At 37.9% G+C, this 17,942-nt stretch overlaps 1 protein-coding gene across 1 annotated transcript in view; it reads left to right on the plus strand.

Annotated features, from left to right (window-relative positions):
• The window catches only part of CEP128 (centrosomal protein 128), a gene marked incomplete at its 3' end in the record, with an annotated part of 367,236 nt that overhangs the window by 16,036 nt on the left and 333,258 nt on the right, over positions 1 to 17,942 (plus strand). The window contains exons 3-6 of the mRNA XM_084240528.1: positions 4,944 to 5,070; positions 6,056 to 6,174; positions 8,668 to 8,759; positions 12,693 to 12,765. Of these exons, the coding sequence (XP_084096654.1) occupies positions 4,944 to 5,070; positions 6,056 to 6,174; positions 8,668 to 8,759; positions 12,693 to 12,765 (411 nt within the window). The remainder of the gene's footprint in view (positions 1 to 4,943; positions 5,071 to 6,055; positions 6,175 to 8,667; positions 8,760 to 12,692; positions 12,766 to 17,942) is intronic.

Below are 17,942 nucleotides of genomic sequence, written 5' to 3' on the forward strand. Positions count from 1 at the left end.
ATCAGGTCCTGGGCTTTTGTTTTTGGGGAGGTTTTTGATTACCATTTCAATTTCGCTAATTGTAATTGGTCTGTTTAGGTGTTCTATTTCTTCTTTATCTAGCTTTGGGTGATTGTCGAACTGTAGGAATTTGTCCATCTCCTCTAGATTGTTAAACTTGTTTCCATATAACTGTTCATAGTAGTTACTGATTATTCTTTTGATTTCTGCTGTGTCCGTTGTGATTTCTCCTCTTTCATTGATGATCCTGTTTATTTGTGCTTTCTCCCTTTTTTCCTTTGTGAGCCTGGCTAGGGGTTTGTCTATTTTATTGATTTTTTCAAAGAACCAGCTCTTGGTTTCATTGATCTTTTGGATTGTTTTTTTAGTTTCAATTTCATTTATTTCTGCTTTGGTTTTTATTATTTCTTTTCTTCTACTGGTTTTGGGGTTTTTTTGTTGTTCTTTTTCTAGATCTTTGAGCTTCGAGATTAGGTTGTTTCTTTGCGTTCTTTCTTGTTTCTTGATGTGAGCTTCTATTGCTATATATTTTCCTCTTATTACTGCTTTTGCTGCATCCCATACATTTAGGATATTGGTGTCCTCCTTGTCGTTCAATTCAAAAAATTTTTTAATTTCTTCTTTGATCTCCTCATTAGTCCAATGGTCTTCCAGTAGTGTGGTTTTTAATCTCCATGAGGTAGGAAAGTTCCTTGCCTTCTTTTTATGGTTTATTTCTAGTTTGATGCCTTCATGGTCAGAAAAGATGGTTGATATGATTTCAATCTTGGTGTATCTGTTGATGTTTGTCTTGTGCCCCAGTATGTGATCGATCCTGGAGAATGATCCGTGTGCGCTTGAGAAAAATGTGTACTCCGTTTTTTTGGGGTTTAGTGTTCTATAGATGTCTGTTAAGCCCAATTGCTCTAGGTCTTTATTTAGAGCTTTGGTTTCTTTACTTATTTTTTGTCTTGTTGATCTATCCATTGTTGATAGTGGTGTGTTGAAGTCTCCTACTACGTATGTGTTTTCTCTGATGTCTGTTTTCAGAGAGGACAACAGTTGTCTGATATATTTTGGTGCTCCTTTGTTTGGTGAGTATATGTTAATGAGTGTTATTTCTTCTTGAAGTATTGTCCCCTTGATCATAATGTAGTGACCATTGGGGTCTCTTTTTATCTTTTTGAGTTTGAAATCTGTTTTATCTGATATAAGTATAGCTGTTCCTGCTTTCTTTTTTGGTCCATTTGCTTGTAGGATTGTTTTCCATCCTTTAACTTTGAGCCTATTTTTATCTTTTGTAGCTAAATGTGTTTCCTGGAGACAGCAAAAGGTTGGGTTTTGTTTCTTAATCCAGGCTGCAACTCTGTGTCTTTTTATTGAAGAGTTTAGTCCATTTACATTTAGAGTTAATATTGATATGTTAACATCTGTATTTGCCATTGTGTTTGTCTTTCCTTTGATTTTATTTATTTATTCTTTTAATAACTTTTTTTTTTTTTGGCCTTCTTTCATTGTTATTCGTCGCTCTGAGGTTCTGGCTTTAGGACTCCTTGTAGTATTTTTTGGAGTGGGGGTTTAGTTGCAATGAAATTCCGGAGTTTCTGTTTGTCTGTGAAGGTCCATATTCTTTCTTCAAAGAGGAAGGAGAGCTTTGCGGGATAGAGTATTCTTGGTTGGCATCTGTTTTCTTGGAGTCTGTTGACTATGTCCCTCCACTCTCTCCTTGCCCGTAGTGTTTCTTCGGAGAAGTCTGATGTCAGCCTGATTGGTTTTCCTTTGAATGTTATCTGTTTCTTCCCTCTTGCCAGCTTCATTATTTTTTCCTTGTCCTGGATTCTTGGGAGCTTTACTATTATGTGTCTTGCTGTATTTTTCCTTTCGTCGTGGAAGTTTGGCGTTCTTCTTGCTTCTTGTATATCAATTTTCAGCTCCTTCTTCACATTTGGGAAGTTCTCTTCAATTATCTCTTTGAATATTTTCTCTGTTCCTACATCTCTCTCCTCTCCTTCTGGTATTCCTATAACTCTTATATTTCCTTTCCTCATGGAGTCAGATAGTTCCCGAAGTCTTTCTTCGTTCTTTTTCCTTCGTACTTCTCTTTCCTTTTCTGTTTTGGTTCTTTTTATTTCTGTGTCTTCAAGATTACTTATTCGTTCTTCCATTTCATCTATTCTGCTTTCATTGCTTTTCCCAGAATTCTTTAGTTCTTCCATTAATTCTTTGATCTCCTGCATTTCTTTTACTTCCCTCTTTAGGGACTCAATTTCTTTCTTCTGACCATTGTTTTCCCTCTCTAGGGACTCAATTGCATTCTTCTGATCGTTGATTATTTTTCCCTTATCATTGTTTTCCTTTATGACTTCTGTCAGTTTTTTAATCACGGCAATTTTAAATTCTCTTTCTGGAAGGCTCAGAAATTCTTCCAAGTTATTGTCGTTGCAATCTGGGGGCTGGCTTTCTTTTTGTGGTGTGCTTTTTCTCTGGAGAGTTGCTAGGTTGCGTGTGGTTCTTCTCCTCCCTACTGTCTGTTTTCTAATTTGCCGTATGCGTTGGGACACTGTGTTGTTGGGACTTGCCGGCATCTTGGGTGGGCTTCTCTGTTCCCCTCTGGTTCTTCCAGGAGTCATCTGTCAGTTTCAAGCAGCCTTTACTGGAGAAAGGTCCCTGTTCTAAAATGCCGATGTGGGGACACACTCCCCTGTGCGCCTGGTCTGCCCCGGCGGTGGGTTCCTGCTCCCCTCTGGCCTTGGACTGCAGGCCAGAGGGGGTCTGGCGTGGGCGAACTTCCCCCGCTCACCTCTGGCTCCTGAGGAAGCCTTCTGCAGGTAGTCTTTACTGAAGAAATGTCCCTGTTCTAAAATGGTGATGTGGGACACACTCCCTGCGCTTCTGGTCTCAGGCACACTCTTCTGCGCGCCTGGTCTGCCCCGGCTGTGGGTGCTCGCTCTCCCTGTGGGCTCAGACTACTTGTTCAGAAGGGGCCCGGTGTGGGCTAACTCCCCAGCTGGCCACTAGCTCCTTCAGTAGCCTGTGCTGGGGTCAAGTCGCTAGGTGGCACCAGAGATCTCTCCTAGAGCCCTTGGGGAGCTGATTTTCCACCCCGTGGGACAGGGAGCAGAGCGGGGATGGTAGGGTACACCTCAACGGCTTTGGGGTGCTGTGTCTGCCTGTGCCCCACCGTCGTGGGGAACCCACGCCCCTAATTTCGTGCCCCGGGTCTCAGTTCCAAAGCCCTCAGTTCCAGGACGCGGGCTGTAGCCCAGATCAGTGGCGCGGGAATGGCGCCTTTTGAATCCTGCTCCCCTGCCTGGGCGCCTTGTTCCTGCTCACTCAGGGAGGGCCTCCGCCGTCTCCCCGCAAGCCTAGGTCGCAGGCGCAGGGGCCTGGGCAGCTGCAATCCGAGTGCCGCTTTCGCGCAAGCTTACCGGGTGGCCGGGGCTGTGTGCTGGTGCTGGTCTCCTCCTGGGGGGCGGGGCTCTCTTTAATGGCGCCTGGAGCTCACCTCCGCGGCGGATCCTGCAGGGTTCGCCTCAGCTCCCGTTCACGGGGTGTGGTGGCTGCAATAGTTCCTTTCCACTCACAGTCCCGCTTGCTGCATCCGTTTTTCTTGTTGGGCGTTTTGGTTTGTTGTTTCCCTCCTCTCTGCCGGTCGGAGAGTGCCGCCTCTGTGGGCGGGGGAGGGGAGCAGGGTTCTGCGCTTCCCTCCCTTCTCGTCCTCTTTTATGGCAACTTTCTTCTTTCGGCAGTTTGCTGGAGTCGTCCGTTTATATTCCGTGTCCCAGTTCTCACTGGGACCTGCCGCTTTTCCTCCCTATTAACTTTTTTAAATGGGAGATCTTACTGGCAGCGTCTCCTCGCCGCCATGTTGCTCCGCCCCCCTCTTAAGTTAGAATGTTAACCTTGGTTCTTCAGAAGAACTAAATTCAAGCAGTGAGAATGAAAAAGGATTTATTTGATCATTTGTGGCTTATCTCTTGCTTTCCCTTCAGCCTAGGCTACCTTCTTTCTCCACTAATCCCAAGGAAAGCAGCTTGGTCTCTGCGTAAGAGATATTTTGCCTTTAAATTCAAACTGAATTTAGGAAATCCTGTCTTGATCAGTTATTCTGTTTTGATAGTCTCTTTAAAGGGCTTATTGATCATTTGTTCTATGGATCCATGAGTGATTTTTATTAATTTTATTTTTATTTATCCTTGGATAAGCTATCAAGGCCTGAAGTTTTTCAGCTATTCGGATTGTATAGATTTCATTCAACTTTACTTTTTGTTTCCTTAGGTTTTAATTGAATCCCTTTTTTAGGTGTGTGTACAATGCTGGACTTCATTTTCAGTATTTAGCATGTTTTTATATATAACTCTTTAGATCTAAAAATATGTCTTCTTACATCTCCTGCTATCTCACTCCCTAAAAATCTGAAGGAAACAGCTGGACAACTGTAATCCCTCATACTAAGAATCTAATATCTGGGCTCAGTGATTTTCTGGGATTTGATGTCTTTGAATGAATGAAAGAGAAGTTCTGTTCTGGGTAGAGCCCATTGTTTCAGTAACAGCAGTCACTATAACAGTTCAGTGTCCTGTGTTTCTGAAGGAATGCATAGAAAGTGGGAAGCTTTCTTCTTTCATGTGTACTTGTCTTCTTGTGTTTCTAAGCATGGATAGCATGTCAATTAGACATTTCAGTCTTGTTCGGTAAGCCCTTAGTACACATTTTGTCCACATTTTGGTAATAGAAAGATGGAATAGGTAGTGACAGATGCTATTTAAAACCAGATGTTCTTAAAATATTTATGCTCACTATTTTTATATATCCTAATATAACTTAGTTCAAAATTTTCTCTGATGTCAATTCTCTTTGGGAACCCAGATATTTTAGAAATAGCTTTAAGCATCTCTAAGTCTGTTTGCATTTGGAAGTTGTAAATGAGAGTAAATTTCCCTTCGTTATATTCTTTAATTTAGTTAAAGGAAAACTTGGAACAATCAATAGGCCAACTGCGGAGTCAACGTTTATTGAGAAACTCAGGAGGGAGAAGTATTTCTGTTACAAGTCTGAGTACAAGTGACCTCGATGGTGGCACTGTGACAGGTAAACTCCTCCTTAAGGTAAAAGATTCCTGATAGGTAAAATACTCCTTAAGTATATATTGAGTACATTTAATTTTTGGAGAAATACAGCCCTTGCATAAAAATCTTTAAATAAGGTCTTGGAAGATGCAGTTGTCAAGGACTTTATAGTGAATATTTTGAAATACGTTCAATGAGACTTTGTTACTCTTTCTGTTGCTTTTGTTTTTCTCAGACTCTATCAACCCCACGTAGGTTCACCTGAAAGAACCTGGATTTAATTATTTTGCCACCAATCAAAACAAACACAAAAAAAGGACTTACTATATGATGTACTTTCTGTATTCAGAGTCTTGTTCTAGCATCACCGCTTTTCATAAGTCTGATTGCCCATATCCTGTGATATTTGTTAAGAACAGGTATATCTTGATGTGCAGCTCAATGTTCATGGCTAGATTAAAAGTGAAGCCACTTAGTTTGCCTGGAATTAATCTTACTTATACTTTCTTACACCATTCATGTTCATGTTTGAACAGAAAAGACAGAATAGTAAAGAAAGGAGTCTGCAGTGAAGAGAGGTGATTTAGATGGAGTGAACATTAGTGGTACCCATTGTTACTGTTGTCTTTGATCTTAACAGTGGTTAAAAATTGGACATAATCAGGTATTCTCCTTTCTGTAGTCAAAACAAAAAGTTCTGTTTTGTTAGTATTAAATTATATTTTTAATCATAACTTATTTTTTTTATGAGAACATATTCCTTTTATGAAAAGTATAGCAAATTAGAATTTTTGATGTAGTTTATTTCCAGGTTGTTTCTGTTTTCCTTTTAGCTGCATTAAAAGCCAATTCTTTGGAATTTTATGGTGAAAGAAGATATTGGGAAGTAGCCTGGGTTAAGGGTGTATTTGTATATTCTTGTCTTCTTCATATGTACTGAGTAAAGTTTTAGAGTGCCTCTTCTCATGCAGTGTTTTCATCCTCTCCCTTTTCTTTCAATTACAAAGAGAGCCACCGTTTTCCACCTACCTCACCTCTCAAGGACTATGGGGATCAACAGGGTTTTAAACGAATTAGGTCCAGAAGTGGTGTCCGATTTGTTCGGGAGACTGATGACGCTGTCCAGGTACTTTGTGCCTTTCTGTATCTGGTATTCCTTAATTGCTATATAAATGGCCAGCACTTGACTTTCTGGCTAAATGTTAACTGAGAATTTGATCATCAGTGACTTTATACTGATCTTTTTTTGTTTCAAACCAAATAAACTTTTTTTCAATGTGCTAATCATTATCATATATTTCTTTTGAATTTTGTGTTGGGAGATTATATCTTTAGAATATTTAAAAGAGATTTTAGTGGGCATATCTAACTTTCTGATTTTGGTGGCTCAGTCTTCTGTAAACTCTGCTAACTCAGCCACTTTCCATTTTGCTAATTTCTGTTTTATATAAACAAGTGAGTCCCACATGGATAACTGGTTTTCCATCAGTGTTTTTCTGATCGTTGAATCATTGATGGAGCTACTTCCTGTTAAGAAAGAAATCTCATATACATTACTTTTCATTAAAGATTTTTGAAGTATTAATTTATGGACATATTTCTTTTCATGCTTCTGTAAATTTCTCCCAAGAGCTGAAGATAATTTTGTTGTTGTTGCCTTGGAAAAGAACTAAAGGATGTTGCTGACTTTGACATCTTTATTTTGGTAATTTTAATATTGAAGGTTCAAAGTTTGTTAGGATGCCCATCTGTAACTTTCTTTTTTAAACAATGTAAGATAAAGAGATAATAGAACTAAGTGCATTAGAAACCATTTTGTAGAGTTTTTTCCTTGATTGTGTTATTTTTTTGGTAAGTGAAACTTGCTAGCATGGGTTATATAATTAAACTTAGAACAGAGAACATTATCCTAATTTTTAGTCCTCTGTCCTGGGGATAGTGCTTGTGCTTAGTAACAGTGATAAGAAAAAACTGGCTTTTCATGGAACCTGTAATCTGGGTAGGAAGCTAGAAATGAATCAAATAAGTACATTAATATACTCATAATTATGAACTGAGATGCATGCTGTAATAGAAAGAAGCATAGGACTATGGGAGTATGTCACAGTCTGGAAAGGCTTCTCACAGAAAGACTAATTGAACTGAGGTCCAAAAAGTTGAGCGACAATCGTTCGAGGTAAAACAAATCCCTTTGCAGGAAGGGAGATAGCACCTGTGAGCAATTTGAAAAAGGGCATATAGCTACAAAAATATAAAGGGCTGAGACCATGTAGTCTTGTGTGGGAATGATAGTTACTTTGGAAAGATAGTTACATGTAGAAAATGTAGTCAGTATTGGAAAACCAGTTGGGAGTATAGTGCTGTGTTCAGGGCATGAGATGATAGTCACTTGGATTAGGATAAATGGAGTTGGAGAGAAGGAGCATAGATTTCAAAATGATTTGGTAGATAAAATGAAAATAAATTCTTGGAGATCAGTTGACAATTTGGGGAGGGTAGGAATATGTAAACAGATGTCACGAATGAATCCTAAAATTCTGATTGCCAAAACTGGCAAAGCATAATGACAAAAACCTAAGTGAATGATGTGTTGTTCATCACCTGCACTTCCTCCACTCCTTTCTTTTTAATTGTTCTTCCTTATTTTGAGTCCATTCTCTTAGGATGTTCTTTAGCTTCACATGAATGTGAAGCTTCACATGAATGTGTACTTTCTTAATGCCCTTGTGCAGTATTTGTGGTTTTGTTTACTTATCTGTTTCTTGTGTTAAATTGTGAGCCACTTATTTCCCAGCCTAGTGGCTGGTACTGATTTAGTTATTCATGAAACTTGATTGTTCACTATCCTGACTTTTGTATTATTCATTTTCTTGCTCTTTAAAAAAAATCCATTTTTAATACTTATTGTTTAATACTACCGACTTCAAGGCTTTATAGCAATAGAATAATATTGCATGTCTTATGACATGCATTTTTCATTTGATGTTATATTTTTGATATTTAGCCTTAGTAATATGTAAGTAGCTTTAATTGTTTCATTGTCAATCCTGTGTGATACTCCAATGGAGGAATGTGCTGTAGTTTATCTCCATTCTATTCTTGATAGATATTTGGTTTGTTTTTTTTTTGTTCTGATTATGAATTGTTATGTATTCTGTTTTCATTATGCTGCTCCAAATGTGGTTCCTGGTGTATGTGGGCAAGAGTTTTTCTGGGTAGGCAAACCTGGTGTGTGGTCTATTTGAATACAGCTCTATTGTAATACAGCCATGCTCATTTGTTTATGGCTGCTTTTGTGCTGTAATGCACTGAGTAATTTCAACAGAGTCTGTGTAGCCTGCAAGGTTGAAATACTTGCTCTTGGTCCCTTTACAGAGGAAAGTTTGCTAACCTTTTTCGAGGGTATCTCTAAGGTTTGGAATTACTGTACTGTAGAGAATATGATTAAAAATTGCTTTTCTTTGAAAAAATATTTTCTTTTAGAATAGACACTCTGTCTTAATAACATTGTTAAACTTGGACATTATTGCAAAGAGTAAGTTCTTATTCTTACCCTTAGTGAATGTTGATGGAAGAATTCAATAGAACCCTAAATGGATAACTGTTTTGTCTTTGCTAGCTTCATGCTTTTCATCAGTCCCTCCGAGACCTCAGCAGTGAACAAGTTCGCCTAGGAGATGATTTCAACCGGGAACTTGCCAGAAGAAGCCGGTAAAAGCAGAATATGATTTTTACTGGAAACATGAATTGTTAGAAGATAAAATAGGATCTGTACTTGACATGTTTACGTGAAATTTAAAAACAGTGTTGTACTTTTTTACCAGTATTTTAAAATTTAGTAATGGAATAGTTCAAAACTCTGAATTTAGAATATATATCATGATTAAATGTTAAACAAATTAATTTTGTATTTCTTAAAAACTCTTACTATAGAATGCTGACTTTGTGGAAGATACATTGTGAAACCGTAGTAAAGAGGTGGATTTGCAAATACATTTGAATGGGGGGATGGAGCTAGAAAAAGAAATTGACCTTGGACTTGAAGAATTTAAAAAAAAGCATAATGTAGAATTTGTCAATGGATGGGTCATTGTATAATCTGATATTTTAGGGTTCACTTGAAAGCCAGCAATATATATTTGCTAAGTCTTAGCAATTTTGTCAGATCTGAGTGGTTCCCCAAGAAGTATCACTTGATTTAAAATTTCTTCAGTGTCTTTTCATTTTCATTGTAAGTGATGGCATTTTGGCTTTCATTTAGAGGTCATGTTTTTTCAACAAAAAACTTTTTATTCCTTATCAAGATTCACAATCTATCAATATGTACAGTTATATTAGGGAACAATGAAACTGAATTGAAATTCCTTTACCAAGTTAACTTGCTAGTACCAGTTCTAGCAAACTAAAATATTCCAACACAGTTTTTGTATTGCTACAGAAAAATGAGTCAAAACCAACAATGTTAAACCTATGAATATCAGGTATAATTTGCATTACTTGTTTGCTTTCATATAATGAATGCAGGAAATTCAGCAATAAGAACCAAAAGACCATACTATTATTTCTACAACAATGAGTATTATTGAACATGTATTTCTTACTCGGTAGATTTAGATTTAACACTGGAAACAACTCTAATGAAGTAGTTATTTTCCTATTTTTTGGACGTGAAAGTGGGGAATGTGTGGAATCAGATTCAAATCTGGTCAGTAAGACCCCAGAGTGGTCCTTCCCACTTATTGACTCAGCATTTCAAGGTCACTTTCATGTAGTTGATGTGACTAAAGCATTCAATTTCTTGAATTTTGAGTTATGTTGTTGAACTCTGTTAATTTTTTGAAGGTGATATGGGTTAGTTAATTTAAAACCTAGGAATTTATTTTTAACAAGTTGATAAAATCAGCAGAATGGAATAACTGTGTTCTTGGTGTGATTTTATTTTGTAAGTTCTACACGTGATGAAAGGGTATGTATTAAGAACTAGGAGCTGGGCTTTTCAGGAAATACATGTTCTATAAGAAGAGACAGGATATATTGCAAGAATGATTTTGTTGATAAGTTTACATGGTCACTTGGCTGTCCGGTGGTCAGCTGAAATCTGATCCATGGGCCGATACCATCTGGCATAGTTTGTGTCACCTCAAGGGATATGTGAGGCAGTGAAGCTTGATTTAATTCAAGCTTCATTTAATTGACTCATTTAATTTAATGAGTCAAATTTCTTATGAAACCTAGTGGCATCACTGTTGGATAAGAAGATTTTAAGATACAATTCTGTTTGACCCTGTACCACAAATTATTAATTTATGTGTATGAAAACACTTAACTCTGTGAATTGTTTTTATTTTTTACTTAAAAAATTTAATTTTATTTTTTTTTGCTTAGAACTGGGATGTAGGCCAGATGTCCAGGAGGTGGGATGGGGTGGGGTGAGAGGAGTCATCAGAGACAGACTGGGGAGCAAAAGAGGCAGATCTACTGAAATACTGCTAAGGGGAGCAGTGGGCGAGACAGGAGAGGTCTGCTGCACCATATGGATTAGCTCCCTGGCTGGGATCAAACTTGAACTCAGGCCATAGGAGTGATAGTGCTGAAATTTAAACCCTAGGCCACCAGGGAGACCCTTAATTGTGAATTTTTAATTACTTTAGTATGTGAAAGATGATGCCTTGACTAGGGTTGTGGCAGTGGAGAGATGGGTAGGAAACGATTTAAAAAAAAAAATTGGAGCCTGAAGAGACAGCATTGGCAATGTAGTTATCTCTCTGGATTAGATAAAGGGGAAAAATCAAGAATGGCTTCCAGATTTCTGAACTGAATAACTTGCTAGATGGTAATTTCATTTTCTGAAATGTGGAAGCCTGTTGGGGTTGGGGTTGGTGAGATCTATAAATAAAGAGTTTGGCTGGAATATGTTAGGTTTGAGATACCCATGAGACATCCAAGTGGTAATGTAGAATTTACAACTAGATATTTTTTCTGGAGCTCAAAGAAAAAGTCTCTGTTAGAGATGTGGACTTAAGAGGGGTCAGCATGTAGAAATGATATTTGGAACCATCAAAATGTATGATACCTCCTGGCAAACTGTTTGGAGAGCATCAAGGACAGGGCTGAGTGCCAGAGAGTGCCATTATTTAGAAGTCTTTATGTAAAGAGGAGTTGGCCTGTGAAGGAACAGCTAGAGATGTGGGAAATACAGGAGCACATGGAAACTCAAAAACCAAGGAAAAGTAACATTTAGGTTTTTTTCTAAAGATTTATTTATTTTTATACAAGAACTGGGGTACAGGCCAGAGGCATGGGAGGGTGAGAGGATTGACCAGAGACAGAGCAGGGAGCAGAACAGGCAGACAGACTGAAATATACTGCCAAGGGGAGCAGCAGGCTAGAATCTCCCTGGCCTCTTTGCAGAGGCTCTGGACAACTTCACAGCGCTGCGCTCAACCTGCCGCGCCAATGGGGAGGCCCATTTAAAAACTTAGAAAATTGGCCTTTTTCAGTAACTTCTTCCTGGGGAAATTACCTATGGGCCTATAAAGTTAAAAAAAAATGGTAAGAAAGAGTGAGATATAGGTTATAAGAAATAGTGAAAACTAAGCCAGAATTTCAGTGAAATTAATATAGCAGGCACATGAAGTATTCACTCAAATTAGAATAGGAGATAAGTGTCCTGTGAGAAGAATGTGGCTAACAAGAGTAGGGTAGATTCTTAATAGATGGTTCGGGAAGAAGTGGGAGAAAAAAATAATGTGCTAAATAAGACCCACACAAGGTCAAAAGATGAAAATTTCTGGCATAAACAAAAGCACCAGAAAGTTAATGATCCAAATCTGAAGTTGACTAAAATTAGTGAGCAAGATGGAATATAAACAAAAATCTCCAATTCTCTATAATAATTCCTGAAAGGTATAAATAGATGTTATGCAGGAAACCAGTAGAAGAACTAAAGATAGAAATTTATCTGAAATTGGAGTGGAGTGTAAACAGAGTATTTCAAAACAGGAGTTAATCAAAAAATGTCTAGAGTTGAGAATGATGGTGGTAACCAGCAAAAGATTTAAGAAAGAATGGAAATATTTGGTCATGGTAGCCAGTGGGAGTAGAACCAGCGGTAAGGAAATGAGAGAAAGATCTTTGTTTTTCTTTATATGTCTTTCTGTTTGACTATTTGACTATTTATCCAGGACGTTACTAATTTGTCAGGGAAGACAGGCAATAGGAGAGGACAGAGTTTTAGCAAGAACAGAGTTTGAACAAAGCTGAATTGCTTGAGAGGATGTGATCAAGAGTTTTGTTCCCCCACTTTTTCTTAATTAAAAATGGGAGATGTTGCAGCCTATTTGTTTATGAAGGTGATGTTCCAGTATAGCAGCAGTTCTCAAAGTAGGATCCCAAACCTGCAGTATGGGTATCATCTAAGAATTTGTAGAAGTGCACATTCTTGTGCCTCATACCATATCTACTGATTCAGAAATTTGGTGGGGGACAGGGTCCAACAGTCTGTTTTTCAACAAGTCTTCTAGATGTTACATATGTTTGCTAATGTTTGAGAACCACAGAGAGTATTTTGTAATAATGTTGTAATGCTAACTGTATATGTTTTCTCAAATATCCAACCTAAAATATTTTTCTTTGTTTGTTTAGATCGGATGCTGAAACAAAAAAAGCTTTGGAGGACTTGACTGAAAAACTTAGTGAAGCCCAAAAGCAAGAAGGGGTAAGAATTCTGCAAAAAGTTTTATTTCATATACAGATGATAGAGGGGTGGTCATGACAGTGAAATTAACTTTTTATTAATTCAAAGAGATGTTAACTTTTTGTCTGGTGCATGGCACTTTGTATAAAAATGTGTTCTCACACCTCTTATACAATGTTCATGAATTTTTGTATTTAAACTTGAAATATTCATAGTGGTAATAGAGAATTATTGTTTTTATTTTGAATAAGGAAAGATTTTAAATCTTACTGTTCTTATGGTTTTTATTTTATTTATGTTATATATGTTAAATGATATTTGAAATATCCAAATTTTGCTAGTGTTACTGAGGCATGCTCCCCATTAAATATTTTTAGATCATCTTACAAGTGTGTCACCACTATTGCTACAAAGACTTGTCTGGTATCTTTTTTGATTGTCATGGTGTTTATTAAAATACCCCTAATTCTTGAGCCTTATTATCTCAAACTCAGAGTATTGACAATCAGTATTCAGTGATTTCTTTTTATCAAATTACTATCCTTGTGGACTTAAGGTAACCTGTATGTGTGATGTCCATTTCTTTGAATCATCAAATTTTTTTGAAGAAAAAAAAATCAATACAAATTGTCACTAATAGGCTTCCCCTGGTGGTGCAGTGGTTGAGTGCTGGGTTGCAAAGCTGCCTGCAGACTCTGCAGCGCTGGTTGGATCCCCAGCCGCCCACATGGATCCCACATGGCGTGTGGACCTCTCCTGCTGTGCCCGCTGCTCCCCTCAGCAGAGTATTTTGTCAGTCTGCCCGTTCTGCTCCCCGCTCTGGCTCTGGTGAACTCTCTCACCCTCCCACGCTTCTGACTGTACCCAGTGCTTATATAAATAAATAAAAATAAATCTTTAAAAAAAAGAAATTGTCACTATTAGTTGCAAATTTATTAGCTTCAGGAACAATATGTATTTATTTATTTTCCACAATACCTTTTGTTTTTTCATGATAAGGAATGGTAGCACAATTTTTACCCTTAACATGTTTTATTCAAATTGAAAGTTTCTTAGTAAAGATAGATTTTCCTCCATTGTGTTTATAGTTCTTCCATAGATATGTCGAGTTTGAATTTATTGATCATATATGCTGAGACGGGTTTACTCTGTTTTCAAAAAGATCTACTTAGTTACTCCTCTTTTTGCAGTAAAATTTGCCCATTTGGATATGTGCCTGGTCATAAAAAACACCTCCTCCTGTGCTTTTTGGTGCCAATTTCTTTGTTAGGTACACTGGAGAGGTAAACATATAATGTCTTTCTTTTGTTGAAGTAACAAGATCTTTGTGGTTAATGTATGTTAATGAGGCATTTAATGTGTGATCAAGATATGGATCACACTTTTCTTATATAAAGTTCTAGATTTTTCCAGGCATTTGAAGGTCACCTCCAATTTATTTTAATTTTTATAAATTTTATTTTTATATTCCCCAGACAGTTGCAACCCCCTTATTTTGACCCCAATCCCTCCTCTCCCCGCCCCCGACGCCCCATAGAGTGTCTCTGGTTCATAGTTGTTTGTTGATTTTGATTTTCACTTTCTTATAGTTATTAATTTTCCTGGTCCCTTGTTTAAGTTTTCTAGATTCCTGCTATGAGTGAGTGAATTTTCTAGATTCCTGGTATTTTTCTTTTTCTTTCTGGGTTGTTTCTTATTTCTTTCTGTCTTCATAGTACGTGTTTGGTATTATCCCTTCCTTCTCAATTTTTTGGAAGAGTTTGTGAAGGATAGGCACTAATTCGTCTCTGAATGTTTGGTAGAATTCATTTGTAAATCCATCAGGTCCTGGGCTTTTGTTTTTGGGGAGGTTTTTGATTACCATTTCAATTTCGCTAATTGTAATTGGTCTGTTTAGGTGTTCTATTTCTTCTTTATCTAGCTTTGGGTGATTGTAGAGTTGTAGGAATTTGTCCATCTCCTCTAGATTGTTGAACTTGTTTCCATATAACTGTTCATAGCAGTTACTGATTATTCTTTTGATTTCTGCTGTGTCCGTTGTGATTTCTCCTCTTTCATTTGTGATCCTGTTTATTTGTCCTTTCTCCCTTTTTTCCTTTGTGAGCCTGGTTAGGGGTTTGTCTATTTTATTGATTTTTTCAAAGAACCAGCTCTTGGTTTCATTGATCTTTTGGATTGTTTTTTTAGTTTCAATTTCATTTATTTCTGCTTTGGTTTTTATTATTTCTTTTCTTCTACTGGTTTTGGGGTTTTTTTGTTGTTCTTTTTCTAGATCTTTGAGTTTCGAGATTAGGTTGTTTCTTTGAGTTCTTTCTTGTTTCTTGATGTGAGCTTCTATTGCTATATATTTTCCTCTTATTACTGCTTTTGCTGCATCCCATACATTTAGGATATTGGTGTCCTCCTTGTCATTCAATTCAAAGAATTTTTTAATTTCTTCTTTGATCTCCTCATTAGTCCAGTGGTCGTCCAGTAGTGTGGTTTTTAATCTCCATGAGGTAGGAAAGTTCCTTGCCTTCTTTTTATGGTTTATTTCTAGTTTGATGCCTTCATGGTCAGAAGATGGTTGGTATGATTTCAATCTTGGTGTATCTGTTGATGTTTGTCTTGTGTCCCAGTATGTGATCATCCTGGAGAATGATCCATGTGTGCTTGAGTAAAATGTGTACTCAGATTTTTTTGGATTTAGTGTTCTATAGATGTCTGTTAAGCCCAAGCTCTCTAGATCCTTATTTAGAGCTTTAGCGTCTTTACTTATTTTTTGTCTCGTTGATCTATCCATTGTTGATAGTGGTATGTTGAAGTCTCCTACTACGTATGTGTTTTCTCTGATGTCTGTTTTCAGAGATGACAATAGTTGTCAGATATATTTTGGTGTGCCTTCGTTTGGTGAATATATGTTAATGAGTGTTTTTTCTTCTTGAAGTATTGTCCCCTTGATCATAATGTAGTGACCGTTGGGGTCTCTTTTTATCTTTTTAAGTTTGAAATCTGTTTTATCTGATATAAGTATACCTGTTCCTGCCTTCCTTTTTGGTACATTTGCTTGTAGGATTGTTTTCCATCCTTTAACTTTGAGTCTATTTTTATCTTTTGTAGCTAAATGTGTTTCCTAGAGACAGCAAAAGGTTGAGTTTTGTTTCTTAATCCAGCCTGCGACTCTGTGTCTTTTTATTGAAGAGTTTAGTTCATTTACATTTAGAGTTAATATTGATATGTTAGCATCTGTATTTGCCATTGTGTTTGTCTTTCCTTTGATTTTATTTATTTATTCTTTTAATAACTTTTTTTTTTGGCCTTCTTTCATTGTTATTCGTCCCTCTGAGGTTCTGGCTTTAGGACTCCTTGTAGTATTTTTTGGAGTGGGGGTTTAGTCATAATGAAATTCCAGAGTTTCTGTTTGTCTGGGAAGGTCCTTATTCTTTCTTCATAGAGGAAGGAGAGCTTTGCGGGATAGAGTATTCTTGGTTGGCATCTGTTTTCTTGGAATCTGTTGACTATGTCCCTCCACTCTCTCCTTGCCCGTAGTGTTTCTTTGGAGAAGTCTGATGTCAGTCTGATTGGTTTTCCTTTGAATGTTATCTGTTTCTTCCCTCTTGTCAGCTTCATTGTTTTTTCCTTGTCTTGGATTCTTGGGAGCTTTACTATTATGTGTCTTGCTGTATTTTTCCTTTCGTTATGGAAGTTTGGTGTTCTTCTTGCTTCTTGTATATCAATTTTCAGCTCCTTCTTCACATTTGGGAAGTTCTCTTCTATTATTTCCTTGAATATTTTCTCTGTTCCTAAATCTCTCTCCTCTCCTTCTGGGATTCCTGTAACTCTTATATTTCCTTTCCTCATGGAGTCAGATAATTCCCGAAGTCTTTCTTCGTTCTTTTTCCTTCATACTTCTCTTTCCTTTTCTGTTTTGGTTCTTTTTATTTCTGTGTCTTCAAGAGTACTTATTCGTTCTTCCATTTCATCTATTCTGCTTTCATTGCTTTTCCAGAGTTCTTTAGCACCTCCATTAATTCTTTGATCTCCTGCATTTCTTTTACTTCCCTCTTTAGGGACTCAATTTCATTTTTCTGATTGTTAATTATTTTTCCCTTATCATTGTTTTCCTATGACTTCTGTCAGTTTTTTAATCACGGCAATTTTAAATTCTCTTTCTGGAAGGCTCAGAAGTTCTTCCAAGTTACTGTCGTTGCAATCTGGGGGGTGGTTTTCTTTTCGTGGTGTGCTTTTTTCCTGAAGAGTTGCTGGGTTGCATGTGGTTTTTCTACTCCCTACTGCCTGTTTTCTAATTTGCTGTATTCCTTGGGACACTGTGTTGCTGGTACTGGCCGGCATCTTGGGCGAAATTCCCAGCTTACCTCTGGCTCCTCTGGGAGGCTTCTGCTGGTTTCAAGCAGTCTTTACTGAAGAAAGGCCCCTGTTCTAAAATGCTGCTGCGGGACGTGCTCCCCTGCATGCCCGGTCTGCCCCGGCAGTGGGTGCCCCGCCCCTGTGGGCTCGGACTGCAGGCCAGAAGGGGCCTGGCGTGGGCGAGCCTCCCAGCTCACCTTTGGCTCCTCTGGAAGCCTTCTGCCGGTTTCAAGCAGTCTCTACTGAAGAAAGGTCCCTGTTCTAAAATGGCGATGCAGGGGACATGCTCCCCTGCTCATCTCCAGTTTAAATTGTACAAATCAGGAATGCCTGAAATATTGCGTAATTTAATATAATGATTTTAACAGATTGGTGCTTCTCTTAGTTAACTCGAGTGGTTCACACTACACAAAATCTATGCCCTTATTCAGTTTATATATTGTCTAAACAGGAGCTGAATACATGCTTAAGAATGTAGCTCCATGGTCCTCTTTAACTTAACTAAATGATATTCTGGCTGTTCTAATTAATTCTAGAGTGGAACATGTAATTTGTCAAGTTGAAGCTTTTTTTCTTTTTTTTTATTTTAAAGATTTATTTGTTTATACAAGCACTGGGTACAGTCAGAAACGTGGGAGGGTGAGAGAATTCACCAGAGCCAGAGCAGGGAACAGAACAGGCAGAGTGATGAAATACACTGCTGAGGGGAGCAGCAGGCATGGTGGGAGAGGTCTCTTGTGCCATGTGGGACCCTCACCTGCGGCCGGGGATTGAACCGGTGCTGCAGAGGCTGCGGGCAGCTTCGCAGCCCAGCACTCATTGCAGCCCAGCGCTCAACTGCTGTGCCACTG

Source organism: Talpa europaea (assembly GCF_964194135.1).
Source record: "Talpa europaea genome assembly, chromosome: 8".
Classification (NCBI taxonomy): domain Eukaryota; kingdom Metazoa; phylum Chordata; class Mammalia; order Eulipotyphla; family Talpidae; genus Talpa; species Talpa europaea.